Genomic DNA, 16,610 nt, shown 5'->3' on the forward strand with positions numbered 1-16,610 from the left:
TGCAGCCGGGGTTTGGTGTGGGCAGTGTGACAGTTCCAGCACAGGGACGGCATGGGCACAGGCAGGGCTCAGCCCTGGGCGGTGGGTTTGGCCAAAGTACCTCTTGGTTGCCTGTGTTTGTGCCAAAATCTGATGGTTTGAGCTTTCCAGCTTTGTGGCTGGATCTGTGGAGGCAGTGGAAGGGGCAGGTGGTTCCAGGTTATTTCTGGAGTCCTGCTGATGCCCTCTACCGGGTATTCCTAAAATGGCTCAGGGCTGTGGCTCTTGGATGGGAACTCTGGGGTTATCCCAAATCTTCTATCACAGGGAAGCTGAAAAATAGTATGTGAAAAACCCAGTGGGGTTCCAGGCAAACCCCAGGTTCTCTCAGACAAGGTCTCGCGTGCTGAGGCTGCCAGCTCAGAGGGGCAGGCAGGGACAGCTTGGACCCTGTGGTGGGGACCTGAACAACTGTCCCTCCCTCCTCCCAGAAATCCTTTTACAACCTCATGACGAGCGACAAGAAGTCCGAGAAGTTCTTCAAGGTTCTGCACGACCGGATGAAGAAGGCGCAGCAGGAGACCAAGTCCACGGTGTCCGTGAACATGAGCGACATCGGGAACAAGCCTCGTGAGGACAAGGACGAGCCGGACCCTGGCACCAAAGGTACCGTGTGCCCTCGGCAGGGCCGGCCCTGGCTCCTCGGGCACCCCGGTGCTGACGGGTGGGGTTTCCCCCCAGGACGAGGAGACACCTTCCTGCTGCCCGGCACCCCCACCCGGTACCCCATGGCCGTCGGGTTTCGGAAGGGCCACGACACGGGGGAGCAGGGCCAGAACAACGAGATGGGGGTGACGGTGCTGATCATGGAGCCCATCCTGCGCTTCCTGCAGCTGCTCTGCGAGAACCACAACCGGGACCTGCAGGTTGGTTGTGGGGCTCCCGGGCTCCGGGGGTCAGCTGGGGTGGGGCAGGGCTGGGCTCTGCCCCGGTTTGGTCCCAAAAAGCCATTGCACCAGTTGCTCTGTGCCTCAGTTTCCCCACCTGCACCATCCCCTGGGGATAACTTGGTGCTGGGGAAGGAGCCGTTCGTGGCAGGACTGGCTGTGGGACTGAGTGCTGCTCTCCAGGGCTGTAGGTTACAGGGATGGTCCCAGCCCAAATATCCATCAAAATGCAGCTGGAGGGGTGTTGGCAGAGGGATCAGGACTGGTCCCCAAGTGGTGCTATTTGGCCTCATTCCTGGGCTTTGCTCGACAGAACTTCCTGCGGTGCCAGAACAACAAAACCAACTACAACCTGGTGTGTGAGACACTGCAGTTCCTGGACATCATGTGTGGCAGCACCACGGGGGGCTTGGGGCTGCTGGGCCTCTACATCAATGAGTACAACGTGGCCCTCATCACCCAGACCCTGGAGACCCTGACCGAGTACTGCCAGGGGCCCTGCCACGAGAACCAGGTCTGGGGGTCTCTCTGAGGGTCCAGGGGGGGATGTGTGGGAAGGCAGCAGAGGCAGGGATGGGGTTTGGTTTCAGGGTGTGAACAGGAACAGAACGTGAGCAGGGTCACAGGGCTCCTGCCCAGGTCATGAGCTGCTGCTTGGATAGATAATGTGGGGATGCAAACAGGGGTAAAGAGCTCAGTGGTGTGAACAGTGTCCTTTGCAGGGAGATGGAGCTTTGGGGCTTTGGAGCTCCTGGGGTGACTGGGCAGAGCCAGGGCTGCAGGCAGGGCAGTGTTTGGGACCGGGGCTGTGCTGGAGGGTGAAGCTGGGAGGACTGGCAGGGTCTGTGCAATAACTCACTGCCTGGCTCCCCCAGAGCTGCATCGTGACCCACGAGTCCAACGGGATCGACATCATCACAGCCCTGATCCTGAACGACATCAGCCCCCTCTGCAAGTACCGCATGGACCTGGTGCTGCAGCTGAAGGTACCCAGAGCCCCGGGCACACGTGTGTGTGTGTGTGTGTGTGTGTGTGTGTCACTGCATGCATGTGTCACTGCATGTGTGTGTCACTGCACATGCGTGTGTCACTGCACATGTGTGTCACTGCATGGACTCGCTGGCAGGGTCACAGGCTGTGCTGTGGGGTGAGGTGCTCGCTGCAGAGGGGACCCTGCTCGTGTCAGACCCTCGGGTGTGGGAGCACATGGGCTCAGTGGGACAGGGCTGGTGCTTCTCCACCACACGAGGCTCAGGTGCCTCTGGCACAGGGGGGTTCTGCCCACCCCTCAGCCCTGGGCAGTGGTAGGGCACAGCTCCCCTCAGCAAGGCCTTCTCCTCACCAGGACAATGCCTCCAAGCTCCTCTTGGCCCTCATGGAGAGCAGGCACGACAGTGAAAATGCCGAGCGGATCCTCATCAGCCTCCGCCCACAGGAACTGGTAAGGGAACTGGGAATGCCCCAGCCTGGCCCCACTGAGCCCCCAGCCCGTGGCTGAACTTGTGCCTCAGGTCCTGCTGCATTTTCTGGTTTGCATCCAATACCCATCTCACTTGCTTGGTCCTTCTGCTCCAGCTTCCCTGGCCAAGGGCTTTCTCAGAGGAGGAGGCTGAGGCAGGGAGATGGGGAGGACTCACTGCCCCTCTGCTGCCTTGCAGGTGGATGTGATTAAGAAGGCCTATCTGCAGGAGGAGGAGTGTGAGAACGCCGAGGTTTCCCCCCGGGAAGTCGGTCACAACATTTATATCCTGGCGCTGCAGGTAGGGAGCTGTGAGAGCAGGGACCTGCAGGCTGGGCTCCTGCTCACAGGCTGCACATTTTCCTCTGTATTTGTGTACATCTCCCCCAGCCAGACTGGCCTCCTGGGGAGGCACGGCTGGGAAATGAGCTTTTGGCTCTGGTAGAAAGCCAGCCCCCAGTTGCTCCCCTTGCACCCCCATCCCACCCCCGTGTCCCACTCCTGTGGCTGCCAGTGGCTGCCCTCCAGCCTGTGCTCACTGTCCACGTCCCTCTCCCAGCTTTCCCGACACAACAAGTCTCTGCAGCAGCTCCTGAAGCCGGTGAAGCGAATCCAGGAGGAAGAGGAGGAGGGCATCTCATCCATGGTATGGAGGCGCCCCGGGGGTGGAGGCAGAGCCCCTCCAAGCCACCCTGACCAGGGGCTGCAAAGAGTCTCCCACCCTTACTGAGCCCACCTGGGCTTTGTTGTTTAGGATTTGATGGATTTTGCTGTTCCCCAGGGGGACTAAAGAGAGAAAGACACCTCAGTGTGGGGCTCAGCCACGGGGTGACACAGGCTGGGGGCCCTGGGGGGTCCTGCTGTTACCCACTCTCACCTCTTCCCTTCAGAAAGGAAGGCCTGAGTCTTTTGCTGTTTTTTCTTGCCCGTGTACCTTAGATCCCGACAAGATTCAGCAGGAATATGATTTCCCTGGGGTTTTGTGAGCACTGCTTTGTAATTTGTGGATTAGCAGCACTTGGATGTAATTATTGCAGGGAATCGAATGTCTGTCACCGCGGGGAGCCCTCACACCCCTTTAGGAAGCTTTAATTCGTTTGCTTTGCCTGGGAACCTCATCAGCTGTGGAGATGTTGAGGCGCGTTGTCGGAGCAGTCGGAGCTGGCTCCCGGCTGCAGCCACACTCATCCTCTCCCTGTCCTTTCCCTCTCCCCACCCAGCTCAGCCTCAACAACAAGCAGCTGTCGCAGATGCTGAAGTCCACGGCCCCGGTGCAGGAGGAAGAGGAGGATCCACTGGCATATTATGAGAAACACACGTCCCAGATCGAGGCAAGACCTCTTGGGTTTCCAGCCTGCCCACGATCCACGAATCCCACGAGGCTCCAGGCACCTCATGCCCTGTTATTTTGCACCAGGAGCCTCCCCCCCTTCCCATCCCTGTGCTGGCAGGAGCATTAGCAGAGCCCATGGAGCTGAGGGATGAGCTGCCTCCCAGACCCTTCCCTTCTCTCCCAGCAGTAGTGGGATGCAGCTGATCCAGCAGCCCCACCCTCGTCCTTGGCACAGATCCCCTTGCAGATGGGCTCCTGTGCTCCCAGCTCTCCTCAGCACAGCCAGGGCTGCCTCTGCCTGGGGCAATTCAGAGGCTTCTAGACAGTGCCCAGTGATGTCTGGGTCCTGGGGAGGGGAGGCAGGAGGGGAAGGCACAGCTGGGTCTAGGAGGGAGGAAACTGCAGCAGGGCAGGGCAGGATCTGATGGCTCCCTGCCCTGCTTCCTGCAGATCGTGCGCCTGGACCGGAGCATGGAGCAGATCATCTTCCCGGTGCCTGGAATCTGTGAGTTCCTCACCAAGGAGACCAAGTACCGGCTGTTCACCACCACGGAGCAGGACGAGCAGGGCAGCAAAGTCAGCGACTTCTTCGACCAGTCCTCCTTCCTCCACAACGAGATGGAGTGGCAGAAGAAGCTGCGCAGTAAGAGCCGGGCAGACCTTCCCCTGGCCCCTGTGGGATACTGGGGGGGCATTCCTGCTGGGAAAGGGCTGTAAACCTGGCAGCAGCCTGGAAATGGCATCCCCAGACTCCCCTTGCTCTGTAGAGCCCCACAGCCAGCAGTGTGCAGGGAGTGGATTAAAGACCCCAGGGATGTGAATCCTCCATGCCTGTTGGTGCAGTTCCTCGTGTCTGAGATGCAGCTTACAGCACATTCCCGGGAATTCCACCTGAGGTGTTTTCCCTGGAAAGCCCTCTCTCCACCTGTTTTCGGTTGCCTTTTCCTAAGCCAGGATCTAGTAGCTGCATTTGGGAAATAAATCCTATTTCTCTGCACCCTGCAGAGCTGCTCAGGGGCTTTCAGGCTGCATCAGGGTGGAAGTCCTGGCTGTAAATCCCAGGAGCTGGGCAGGGAGTCACACTATGGATACTGGGAGGCAGCCAGGGGTAGGGGACAGCTCTGAAGGAGGACAGAGCAGACCTGATTCCAGGGTGTCAGAGCAGGCCAGAGGGCTGGGAAACCAAGGAATGTGAGCGGAGCCATTTAGAAGGTGCAGTCCTGTTCCAGCAGATGGGGAGGGATGTTTTCAAAGTATTTTATGAACGTTTGGAAGGGGTGGGAGGCTGGGTCACTCCAGGGCCACCAGCTGCCCTGAGTTGAGCCCATCAGGGGTCCAGGAGGACCCAGGGGGTCTGGGAGGACTCAGCCTCCCCAGTTGGCCCGAGGCTGGCTGAGCTTTGTGTGTCTGCCTCCTCTCCCCCCAGGCATGCCGCTGATGTACTGGTTCTCCCGCAGAATGACGCTCTGGGGAAGCATTTCCTTCAACCTGGCTGTCTTCATCAACATCATCATTGCTTTCTTCTACCCCTACGTGGAAGCCACTTCCATGGGTAAGTGCCCCAGCACCTGCTGCTCCTCAGGGTCGAAGGGAAAGGGATCCTCATATGCAGGAAAACTGGTCCCCATGTCCTTGTACTGCCCTTATCCTTGATCTCCTTTGGGCCCCTAAAGCTCCAAGTCTTTCCTGCTGGGCAAAGGAAGGGATTGAGTCAGGATTTCAGTTTCCAGCCCTCCCACTGCTTCCTTCTTAGGGAAATCTCTCTTCTCCCTGGGCTGCACTTTTCCTTTTTGTAAAATGTGGGAAACAGTGATGGCATTCATTCCTGTTGTCAGGCAAAGCCTCCATCATCTGCAGTGAGATCTTGGATAAAAGATGTTAGAAAATGTATCAGTAAGAACCATCTGAATCAATACAAGCCTTTGCAGTCCAGCAGCATCTCTCTCTGATAACGAGCTCATTAGTGCTCCTGCACGGCCCGGCAGCAGCAGTGCCCGAGTGGCAGCTGCATTTCACCCCCTGCCATTTAACATCCACGGGTCTCCCCTTCCCAGGAGTGCTGGATTCCCCGCTCATCTCCCTGCTCTTCTGGATCCTGATCTGCTTCTCCATCATGGCCCTGTTCACCAAGCGCTACGGGGTCCGCCCGCTGCTCGTGGCCCTCATCCTGCGCTCCATCTACTACCTGGGCATCGGGCTCACCCTCCACATCCTGGGGGCCCTCAACGTGAGTCCTGCAGGGCTGGGGGCACCGCGGGCTGCTCCCCACCCCCGGAGTGCAGCAAACCCCACTCCCCCCTGTCTCTGGCTGTCCCCAGCTGACCAACAAGATCGTGTTCGTGGTGAGCTTCGTGGGCAACCGAGGGACCTTCATCCGTGGGTACAAGGCCATGATCATGGATGTGGAATTCCTGTACCACGTCGGCTACATCGTGACGAGCGTCCTGGGACTCTTCGTGCACGAGCTCTTCTACAGCATCCTGGTACACTGAATGCAGGTGTTTGGGGCACAGGTGGCGCCTTAGAAGCCGGAAGGTTCCTGTGACACCTTCCAGGGGCCGATTGATAGCAGGGAGAACAATTCCCTGAGCTCTGATCTTTGCGTGGGCTGATCTTTCTGCTTCCCGACAGTATCTATTGCTGTCTCTCTCCTGGTCCTCTGCTGTATCTCTCCTTCTAATCTCTGCTGTGTACTTTATCTGGGTCAGCTGGGAGACAACGTGAGCTGGAGAGGGCAGAGCCAGGGTGAATGTGGCCTATTCTTGGCTCTCCTGCTGTGCATAAGTCACTTCATTCTTCTCTGCTTCCCTTCCGTAAGCCGGGAAACTTAAAGGCTTTGTGCAAAAGTTAGTCAAGGTCTGCTGAGTGATCCAAGATCTCAGGATAAAAGGGAATATAGATAGGCCAGGCATTATCAGGAAAAGCACCCTGCAGCATTTCTTTGCTCCTGCGTCCTTTCAGTTGTTTGACTTGATCTACCGTGAGGAGACCTTGTTTAATGTCATCAAAAGCGTGACGCGGAACGGCCGCTCCATCCTGCTGACAGCCCTGCTGGCCCTCATCCTCGTCTACCTCTTCTCCATCGTGGGCTTCCTGTTCCTGAAGGATGATTTCATCCTGGAGGTGGATCGTCTGCCCGACAGCAAAGGTTGGTCAGCCCCGGCCCTGCTCGGGACCGGGCAGAGCGTGGGATGCTGGGCCCCTGCTCCCCCCCTGCAGGAACACACCCCCCCCTCTCTCTGTGTGCACTGGGGGCCTTGGAAACTGGGAGCACTGGTTTGGGGGTCACACAGAAGGCACCTGCCTGTGCTGACACAGGGACCTCGTGCTGCAGAGAGCGGGGTGTGGGGTTAGTGGTGGCAGAGAAAGGGGCACAGAGCTGCAAATGAAGGGTCAGCACTGTGGAGTCTCGCTGAACCCTGAGCAAAAGATTCAAAGCCTAGAAAAATCTAGGAGAATATGAAGCAACGTTTTTCCAAGAGGCTTGGAATCAACCTGGAAGCAGTGGAGAAGTGCTGAGGAGCTTTGCCGAGGAGAGTGGATGCTCTGACAGGGCTGTGGTCTCTGTTCCTTGCAGATGATCCCTTGGGGATGCAAAGGAACATGGAGACCTTCATGGAGTCGTGCAGCAGTGACAAAATCAGCTGCTCTACTGCGCCCACTGCCTTGGAAGGTAAGAGAGCTCCTTAGGAAGGCTGACTCTTTGTGGCAGAGTAGGTTTGCCTGCCAGCCAGCTGGGAAAAATCCCAGCTTTTCCAAGATGGAAACAAGCAGCCCATATTCTGGCACATGCTAGGCAAGAGGCCTGTGAATTTTGCACTGACCCTGGCATAAAAAATGTTGAAGTAGACTCAATTAGTCATAAAGGAAGCTGAGCTCCAGGAGCACTGGGCCAAACGCCTGCAGGGCAAGGAGCTGCTGGGGGAGCTGCTGGGATGGGGTTGGGACACCCACAGTGGCACGGGGTTGGGACACCCACAGTGGCACCAGCTCCTGCACCGCTGCAGCCACAGCCACCCCCCGGGAGGGCCTGGAGCTGCAGCCCTGCCTGTGCCCTGAGCTTGGCCCTGGTCCCCCTGCAGCCCCCGACCCCGAGCAGTGGGAGCGTGCCTGTGACACGCTGCTCATGTGCATCGTCACCGTGCTCAACCACGGGCTGCGCAACGGCGGCGGCGTCGGGGACATCCTGCGCAAACCCTCCAAGGACGTGAGTGGGGAGCACCCGGGACCTTCCTGCTGCTCAATCCTGCTGCACTCCCTGCCGTGCCACTGCCCTGCCTGCCTGGGACACAGCCAGCTCTGTCCCCCGTGTTCCCCTCCAGCGCTTCCCTCCTCCCTTCCCAGTCCCAGCTCTGCCCCCTCGGCTCTGCCCTCAGCCCTGGCCGTGCAGTGAGGCAGCCTGGCTGCAGCAGAGCTGGGCGAGACACCCAGTTCTCCCTCTCATCTGTTACAGGAGTCCCTGTTTCCTGCTCGGGTTGTCTACGACCTCCTCTTCTTCTTCATTGTCATCATCATCGTCCTTAACCTCATCTTTGGGGTCATTATTGACACCTTTGCTGATCTGAGGAGTGAGAAACAGAAGAAGGAAGAGATCCTGAAGACCACCTGTTTCATCTGTGGTGAGCATTGGAATTGCCCCAAAGTTCTTCCTCCCCTCCAAGATTGGGGGAAGGAAAAGAATTTCAGCTGGTTTCTGTTTTTTATTTATTACTGCAAAACTTAAATCTGTTCAGTGAGGGGCCAGTGCACTGTGAGGATTTTAAACAAGGACACAACTGAGAGGAAAATGCTCTATGTTGTTCCTCATCCTGTTAATGAGGTGTTAAACTAAAACCAGATTGTCCATCTCATTCCTGAGACCATCCCTTAGTCAGTGGGGAAAAAAAGCAGCATATTACTAAAGAAATAAAATACAGAAAATGTTCTGGAATCCTTTCAGTCAGCAGAAGGAATCAAAAAAAAAAAAAAAAAGAAAACCCTAGTAAGTCTCAGTGCTTTTTTTTTAAAGATCCTCTGGGTGCATTTCATGCACATAGGTACCTGGGCAGAGGCACAGCCAGCAGGACTTTAAATAGAAGCCTCTTGAACAGTGATTAATGCCAGGTTGGACAAGACTTGGAGCAACCTGGTCTAGTGGAAGGTGTCCTTGCCCATGGCAGGGGTTGGAACTGGGTGAGCTTTAAGGTCCCTTCCAACCCAAACCATTCTGTTATTCTGTCATTTCCCCCTGCTCTGTAGGTTTGTAGGTTTGTTGTGTGCTAAATGTCAACTAATTATTAAAAGCACTTGAAGGACAGCCCTGGGAGAGGATGTTTTCTGTACGTCCTTTCACTGCTGCTCAGTTCTTACCTTCTCCTCCCTCACCATCTCCAACCTCCACTGCCTTTCCCAGGCCTGGAACGGGACAAGTTTGACAACAAGACCGTGTCCTTTGAGGAGCACATTAAATACGAGCACAACATGTGGAACTACCTGTACTTCATCGTGCTGGTGCGGGTGAAGAACAAGACGGACTACACGGGGCCCGAGAGCTACGTGGCACAGATGATAAAGGTACAGGGCCCCTGGGGCCATCCCAGCCTGCCTGCCCTGGGGATACTGAGAGCAGGGGGCTGGCCAAAGAAAAACAGCTCTCAGAACTCCCTTTGGAAAATATTCAGTAATGCAGAAGTGCCTTAGTTCGTCCTTAGCTGGTTATTTCCACTTTGCCATCCCAGCCAGCACCACCAGTGTCTGTTTGGCGGTTTGGGCCCTGAGTTTAAGGGTTCAACCAGGCAGGAGGGAGTGGGGCTTCAAGGGGGTTTCAAGGCAAGAGAGGGAAAGGAAATTGAGGAAAGAAAAACTTCTGCACTTGAGCCCAGAAGGCTGCACAAAACAAACGAGAAACAGACAGTTTGTGGAAAATGTGCAACGATGTTTGCAAAGAGAATTTTTTAATCCCTAAGCACGGGCTGCCTGTGAGACCCACACAGGTCTCCTTCCTCCTCTTCTCCCCACCTCCAACTCCCCCTCCCCGTGGTTGCCTTTCCAGAACAAGAACCTGGACTGGTTCCCCCGGATGCGAGCCATGTCCCTGGTCAGCAATGAAGGGGAAGGGGAACAGAACGAGATCCGGAACCTGCAAGACAAACTGAACACCACGATGAAGTTGGTGTCCCACCTCACCTCCCAGCTGAACGAGCTCAAGGAACAGGTCTGGACACTGTTGAAAGGGGAACCCCTGTCCTCCCCAGAACAGACACCAAGGGCAGGGAGGGGGAGGCAGTACAAGCACAATACAAACCAAGGGCTCCCGCAGCTCCTTTTTGGAGGAATTGGGGACACCTGGGACACGTGGATTTTGATAGTGCCACTCAGAGGGTTTTCTGGCAGAGGCTCAAAGCAGCACAGACTCAGGGGGAGTGTGTGAGAGCAGCAGGGCCTGGTTCCTGCCTCAGCCCTGTCCCTGTTTGCCTGCAGATGACGGAGCAGCGGAAGCGCAGGCAGAGGATGGGGTTTGTGGATGTCCAGAACACCATGAACCACTGAGACGGCGTCACCGTCACCCGCCGAGGGACTGCACCTGTGTGCCAGCTCAGGAGGCTGCTTCTCCCTGGCTTCCAGGCACGGATGGCACTGTCTGGGGACGACAGCCCACATGGAAAGGGCTCCCCAGGCAGCATTTCCCTTAGAGCGCTTGTAAGCAACTCCAGGACCAGGGACTGGCCGGATTCCTCCCCACACCTGGGCCCAGGTGTTACTCTACCGCCCTTGTAGGAAGATAAATCATACAGGACTTTTATTCCTCATTGCAATAACTCTTTATTTTGCAAATGTGGAGGGTTGTATCTTTATCTCCATGTGCTCCATCCCCTCGGGTGTGGGGGAAGTAGCTGTAGGGCTGCAATATTTAACTTATTCCGAGTGGCACTAGTCCCTGTGGATCTTTGCAAACCAGCCATGGTATCTGCTGGGCCTGCTCCACGCTGATCCCCCTCCACTTAAAGAATTCTGTTCATCTTGTGGTGCAGTAAAGAGGAGCTGAACTCGAGGAGGTGGATTTAATTTAATTAACTCACCAGATGAGGAGCTGAGCTTGTCCTAGTGTGAACTAGTCTTTTGCCTTCTGTGGACCAAGAGTCTTTGGGCAGCAGTAGTAGGAGCCTGCAGGTTTACAGGAGTTCACTGTGAAGGGGTGTCCTGTGTTTTAGTTTCATCTCTGGTGTCATGTTTTACTTTTTTTTAGTTGTTATTGTTGTTACTTAAGAACTGAAGTGTAAATTGCCTTAACTAAATTAAATACAAAATCACGTTATAATAAAAACTTAAACGTGGTAAAGAAGGTTCCCTTCCTGTGCCCTTTGGTGTGTGATGGGGCTGTTTAATAGAACCACAGAACAACCCCAGGCCCTGAAGCCAAACAAGGGCTGTCACCCAAGGTGCTCCACACCCCCCTGCTCTCAGCTCTGGGTGTCACACGATGCTCCAGTCTGATGCCAAATACTGCCATGAAGAACCACCATGAACAGCAGCCTTGGTTCCTGAAGCTTTGGACTAGAGCCTGCTGCAGTTCCAAATTCTTGCACTACTTGCCAGGAAAAAACTGTTGAAACTCATAAAAAGCAGCAGCTGTTGGTGCTGTGGAGCCCTGGCACAGCTCTGCTCCAGACACTCATCCTTCCCAAGCCAACCCCAGCCCCAATCCCAAGAACAGACACTGATGCAACCATAAAAGCTCTAAAAAGGAATAAAAAAGGCCATAACAGTGAAGTTGCATAGCACTTGAAATGTGTTTATGGCCCTATATACCAGCATGTCATTAAATCCTGCCTTTACCCCCAGCTCTGCAATGACCACCCAGAGCCCTCCTCATGCTGAGGGGGATCTGCACAGAGCCAGCTCGACCAGCAGCACTGCAGCATCTGACTGGAAGCTCCATTAAACTCTCGCAGTGCTCCACTGTCACCATGGCAAAGTCACCCTCAGTCCTCTCCTTGTCTTCTCCAAAGGAAAATAACTGTGATGATTAAAGTTCTCCCTCCCTCCCTTGCACTGTTCCCTGTGCTAACACACACAAACACGAGCACAGAGAGGTTTTCACATCATCCCTCTCCTCTTTACAAGCACATTTACAGCTGACACAGCTTTAAATGCTCCGTGCAGCTCCTGGCTGTTCCATTTTTGTAATACAAAGGCCCAGGTCTGACACCACAAAGTTCTCTCCTTACATTGCTCCAACAAGGCTTCAGCACGGATGAGTTAAGCTCTGTCCTAGATTTTCAGGGGAAAAAAAGAGGCACTAAACATGAAGGATATACAGGGTAGGGCTGAACAAAAATGCTGCTGCTAAGAGGAATAAATGGTTTTATTCATCATGGCAACACACAGAGCTTCAGGGATATGTACAGTGGAGAAGCTGAGAGCTGGGCCCTCACTTCGAGTCCTCTTCAGGTTTCTTGGCAGAAAACTTTTCCCGCAGTCTCCTCCACGTCCCTTTTTTCATGTCTTCCATCTGTTTCAGAATGTCTGCAAAGGGAGAAGGGAGGGGGCAGAGGAAGATAAGCAGAAAAGCAGAGGAATGAAACCCTCTTAAAACAGCTCTGCCTTCCATAGATTTTTCCTTTTCTGACTTTTCATCTTAACGAATTTCCATTCCAGGCCCGAGGCGAGGTTGGTTTCCCTTCCAATCAATGCAGGGAGTCTCTTATCACCAACAACTGATATTCACTTTCCACGCACTGCAATCAAAGTTAGCAACTGGAGCAGAACAAAACTGCTCTGGCTTCCAGCTCTGCACTTCACAAAGGATGTGACTGAGAGCATTTCTGCACAGGCTCCCTCCCAAGGTCCAACACAAAAGAAACACCGAAGGGAATTGGGAGATGGTGAAACAGAAGCTGAGCTCCATGTTGGAATGACAGAGCAAACATGGTTCTTTCACACAGTTCCTGCTGTCTGACCCCAAAGAGCCCTTGGAAAGACTTTGCTGTTCCTGCCAGTGCAAAATCCAATTGACTCTTCACCTCAGTAGAATAATTAGTTACTGCTGTATTGAATTACTCCTCAATTGCTTCTGAACTTACTCCTCCTCAAACACCTCCGGGTGTTTAAAAGATGCCATGAGCACCACAAAGATCAGAATGTTCCCTTCTTCCTGCACTGCCCTCCCAGCCCAAGCACAGCCAGTACCTGTTGCCAGGATCATCCTGCAATCCTCCACTGTCACCCCGGTGAAGGTCGTGTCTTTCAGCCGTGGATACTTCCCAGGTGAGCAAGAGGAGAGAGGCACAAACATGTTACTTGTGGTGCATGAAAGAGGGACAAATGTCCCCAACTGGCACAGCTCAAGCTTGTTTTTAGTCCAGGAATTCTGTTTATCCACCCAGCTACTGCCCTGCTCCCACCCCACAGAGCCCTGCCCTCAGTGAGCACAGGCACCAGGCACTGCAGCATCCACTGCCCATGTGTCCCTGGGACATTCCCAGGAACCTTGCCATTCCCAGGACTCCCCCCAAAGGAGGGGTGATGGCCAGTGCCAGAGCTCACCTTGTTTTTGTAGTAGTTGGTGTGGATCCTGACCAAGCTCTCGTACATTTGGTCACAGGCCTCGGGGTCAGCGATCTGCAGGGACACGAGTGTCACACAAGTTATTTTACACCTCCACAGCAAAACCCCCCTTGTTTTCCACGGCCTGTGACAATGGCAGTGAAGGAGCAGCTCAGCAGACTTCCAGTGCACTGCTGGATGCTGGATACCTGCTGTCCTGCTCCAGGTCTTTCCCTTCCACTTCCCACCAGCTTGGCCTGCAAGAATAACCACACGTGGGATTTCCAGAACAGACCTTAAACTCTGCACCAGCTAAATCTGACAGATCAGTGTGAACACACAGTTAGAGAACACTGTGCTCAGCTTTCTTCTCACGTTTCCTGGCTGGTGCTGTGAAATCTGTGGCCCTCCCTGCTCCGAGGCCACTTCTGTCACCTGTTCCATTGTAAGGAACCAGCCAGGACAAGGTGGAAGTCAGAAACTCCCTGTGCAGGCTAAAAATAGCCTATAATTGATTAAGGAAAGCAGTACAAATGACACATAACAGCTTGGGAAGGGTAACTGGATTTCTATTTCAGACCAGGCTAATCCCCAGCCCGTGCCAGGTGTCCCAGAGGGATGCTCCTGCCTGGCACAGCCCCTGCCCAGCAGTGTGGATGGCTGCTTTTCTATTTCACAATGGTGGGGGTTTTTTTCCTCTTTTACAATGGGGCCAACTTGTCCAGAACTCTGCATTGCTGCTCCACGACAACAAACCTGAATGATTAAAACAGGTAAGGAACACAAATAACATCAACAGAAACTTGTCAGGATGAAATGGCCTGGCTCCTCCTGGGACATGGGCACAGGGGCACCACACAGAGGGTGATGCAAAGCAGGAAAAGTAATGAAAAGTTTTCCTTGTCCAGCAGGAGTGCCCACATCCCACTGCAGGTGATCTTCACCTGTGTCCTGCAGCCCCATCCCAAACAGCCCTGGCTCAGGCTCCAGCAGTGACAGCACAAATAGTGATTAAGAGGGTGGCCCAAACAGCATCCCACCCCCAGCAAATCTTACTGCACATGAGTAAAAGAGGCATTAGATTGCTAAAGAGGCCCTTATGGCTCTAGCTCCTCTTTCAGAAGCTCCTCCTGTCCCACATTCCCCTCACTGTATTCAGCCTCTCTACACACAAACTGCCACCAGACATAATTCACATTTCCAGGATGAGTGGCAGCTTGGGGATCTTGAAGCCAACTGGTGCAGCACATCCAGCTGTCCTGAGCATATGGAAAAGCAATAAACTCTTCCCAAAATGTCTTTTACAGACTATTCTGGACACCAATACAGGATTAGGAGCTTATAATGGTCCCTCAAAGTCGAAAATGCCATCTCTGGAACAATGTTTTTATGCTAAGAAAGGGCACATTTACATTCTGCAGCAACACCTCCACACCTGGGGAGGTCTGCAGCCAAGTCAGGCATCAGATTCCCTAATTTATTTCAGCAGCAAAGCCTGAACAGAATTACAGCTGGAGGCGGAATTCAATTGTACAGGCACTGCACTCCATCAGTGTCAGGCAGTGCTGCAGCTCCCTCTGCCCGCCCTGCAGCACCCCAGCGTGGGGCCAAGGAAATCACCCCAATTAACTGCATCCCTGCAGGCCACTGACAATTCCCAGTGCTTTGTGCCCCACGCCCATAACCACGGGATGGGGTTCTCCAAAGGATGTGGTGCAAAGGGTGCAAGAACTGGGTACAAACCAGGGGGGCTGGGTACAAACCACTGTCCTGGGCACAAACTGGAGATCCTGGGTACAAACCATTGTCCTGGGTACAAACCACTGTCCCGGGTACAAACCATTGTCCCGGGTACAAACCACTGTCCCGGGTACAAACCCCTGTCCCGGGTACAAACCATTGTCCTGGGTACAAACCACTGTCCCGGGTACAAACCCCTGTCCCGGGTACAAACCCCTGTCCCGGGTACAACCCGGTGGAGGAACAGGGGATGTGGCTGACTGGGGTCTGTGCTTCCAAGGCTTCTGAGCGCTCACACAACCCCCTGCCCTGCTCTGTGCTGTCCCTGGAGGGGCTGGATGGACTCCACGCTCCCTGAGGGTCCCTCCCCGCCCAGGATTCCACGCAGCCCCGAGGGAGCCCCACGCGAGCCCCAAATTCCTGCGTTTTGTGCCCAAAACCCCCCCGAGAGCGCGACCGCCGGCCTCCCCCCACCCCCACCCCCCCACCCCGCGGGGCCGCGGCGGTCGCGGCGCTCACCGGGGTGTTCTCGCCCTCGCGGAAGGCCTGTGCCACGCGCTGCCGCAGGGCCGCGCCCAGGTCCCGCTGCCGCTTCGTCTCCTCCACGGGCCACTCCTCGCAGAGCCGCAGGAACCGCCGGTACCGGCTGGCGGCCATGGCCGTCACGTGCGCCGTCACGTGCGCCCCCGGGTCACGTGGGCCGCGGGGACTCCCGCCATGGCTGAGGGGGGAGAGAGAAACACAGACACAGACACACAGACAAACACAAACACAGACACAGACACACAGATAGACAGACACAGACACACGGGACCCCCGTGAGGGACCCCCGGCCCAGGGACACCTCCCCGGGCAGCCCCTTCCAACGCCTGACCCCTCCATCCGTGGAGCAATTCCTCCTGGTGTCCGGCAGCCATGGCACACGGGTTCCTCACGGTGCTGTTCGTATCACAGGGGGCATGTGAGGGGTTTGGAGCACAGGCAGGAGCTGCAGATCAGAGCTCCTTCCTTGGACACCTCCAGGGGTGGGGACTCCCCCACCTCCCTGGGCAGCCCCTTCCAAGGCCTCACCACCCTTTCCATGGAGAAATTCCTCCTTTTGTCCAACCTGATCCTCCCCTGGCACAGCAGGAGGCCGTTCCCTCTCCTCCTGTCCCTTGTTCCCTGGGAGCAGAGCCCGAATCCCCCGGCAGAGCCAGAAGGTCCCCCCTGAGCCTCCTTTTCTCCAGCTGAGCCCCCCCAGCTCCCTCAGTTCTCCTGCTGCTCCAGCCCCTTCCCCAGCCCCCTTAGCTCCTCCTCACAGGACTGAGAATGGTTTGGGCTGGGAAGGACCTTAAAGCTCATCCCACCCCCTGCCATGAGCAGGGACACCTTCCACTAGTCCAGGTTGCTCCAGCCTGGCCTTGGACACTCTCAGGGACGGGGCAGCCGCGGCCTCTCTGGGTGGCAAACACCGTGCAGGTGTATGAGGGGTGAGAAAGGAGGACACAAGATGCTTTCTGTCTCATTATTCAGCTGTTTTCTGTTCAGCAGCACCGACAGGTGAGGCAGGACCCCCAGCCAGGGGGTGCTCTGCTGACAAGGGGCTCTGGCTGCTGGCGTCGTGCTCAGACCCTTCCCCACCCTT

General features: G+C 55.4%; 2 protein-coding genes across 4 annotated transcripts in view; one reads left to right on the forward strand and one right to left on the reverse strand.

Annotated features, from left to right (window-relative positions):
• ITPR3 (inositol 1,4,5-trisphosphate receptor type 3) overlaps positions 1-11,039 on the forward strand; it is a 36,288-nt gene extending 25,249 nt beyond the window's left edge. The window contains exons 40-58 of one of the 2 annotated variants that reach the window (XM_027728493.2): positions 471-645; positions 721-905; positions 1,240-1,440; positions 1,802-1,912; positions 2,272-2,367; positions 2,585-2,686; positions 2,945-3,031; positions 3,606-3,716; positions 4,169-4,361; positions 5,145-5,270; positions 5,773-5,945; positions 6,037-6,201; positions 6,680-6,866; positions 7,296-7,391; positions 7,801-7,925; positions 8,172-8,337; positions 9,111-9,271; positions 9,750-9,911; positions 10,178-11,039. In XM_027728493.2, coding sequence (XP_027584294.1) covers positions 471-645; positions 721-905; positions 1,240-1,440; positions 1,802-1,912; positions 2,272-2,367; positions 2,585-2,686; positions 2,945-3,031; positions 3,606-3,716; positions 4,169-4,361; positions 5,145-5,270; positions 5,773-5,945; positions 6,037-6,201; positions 6,680-6,866; positions 7,296-7,391; positions 7,801-7,925; positions 8,172-8,337; positions 9,111-9,271; positions 9,750-9,911; positions 10,178-10,246 — 2,691 coding nt within the window. In that variant the 3' untranslated portion in view covers positions 10,247-11,039. Of the gene's footprint in view, positions 1-470; positions 906-1,239; positions 1,441-1,801; positions 1,913-2,271; positions 2,368-2,584; positions 2,687-2,944; positions 3,032-3,605; positions 3,717-4,168; positions 4,362-5,144; positions 5,271-5,772; positions 5,946-6,036; positions 6,202-6,679; positions 6,867-7,295; positions 7,392-7,800; positions 7,926-8,171; positions 8,338-9,110; positions 9,272-9,749; positions 9,912-10,177 lie in introns of both variants that reach the window. The other variant, XM_027728492.2, reaches the window with a different exon arrangement.
• Positions 11,040-12,044: 1,005 nt separating this feature from the next.
• Positions 12,045-15,655, reverse strand: LOC113991843 (ubiquinol-cytochrome-c reductase complex assembly factor 2). 2 transcript variants are annotated; one of them, XM_027728495.2, is made up of 5 exons: positions 15,007-15,104; positions 13,453-13,500; positions 13,244-13,318; positions 12,887-12,956; positions 12,045-12,223 (listed from the first exon to the last, which is right to left on the reverse strand). In XM_027728495.2, exons 1-5 carry the CDS (start codon positions 15,046-15,048, stop codon positions 12,129-12,131), a joined length of 330 nt encoding a protein of 109 aa, XP_027584296.1. In that variant the 5' UTR covers positions 15,049-15,104; the 3' UTR covers positions 12,045-12,128. The 2 variants fall into 2 exon arrangements, with proteins under 2 accessions (XP_027584296.1, XP_027584295.1); XM_027728494.2 differs by lacking the exons at positions 13,453-13,500; positions 15,007-15,104 and adding an exon at positions 15,503-15,655.
• Positions 15,656-16,610: the final 955 nt, after the last annotated feature.

The sequence above is a fragment of the Pipra filicauda genome, unplaced genomic scaffold, assembly GCF_003945595.2.
Source record: "Pipra filicauda isolate LSUMZ 115617 unplaced genomic scaffold, ASM394559v2 scaffold329_size807674_pilon, whole genome shotgun sequence".
Lineage (NCBI taxonomy): Eukaryota > Metazoa > Chordata > Aves > Passeriformes > Pipridae > Pipra > Pipra filicauda.

Coding starts and splice junctions, on each gene's coding strand:
- LOC113991843 (XM_027728494.2), bottom strand. CDS start 15,640: ATGGCCGCCAGCCGGTACCGGCGGTTCCTGCGGCTCTGCGAGGAGTGG. Junction 13,319..15,502: donor GCGAGGGCGAGAACACCCCG/GTGAGCGCCGCG, acceptor GTGTCCCTGCAG/ATCGCTGACCCCGAGGCCTG. Junction 12,957..13,243: donor CCAACTACTACAAAAACAAG/GTGAGCTCTGGC, acceptor TCACCTGGGAAG/TATCCACGGCTGAAAGACAC.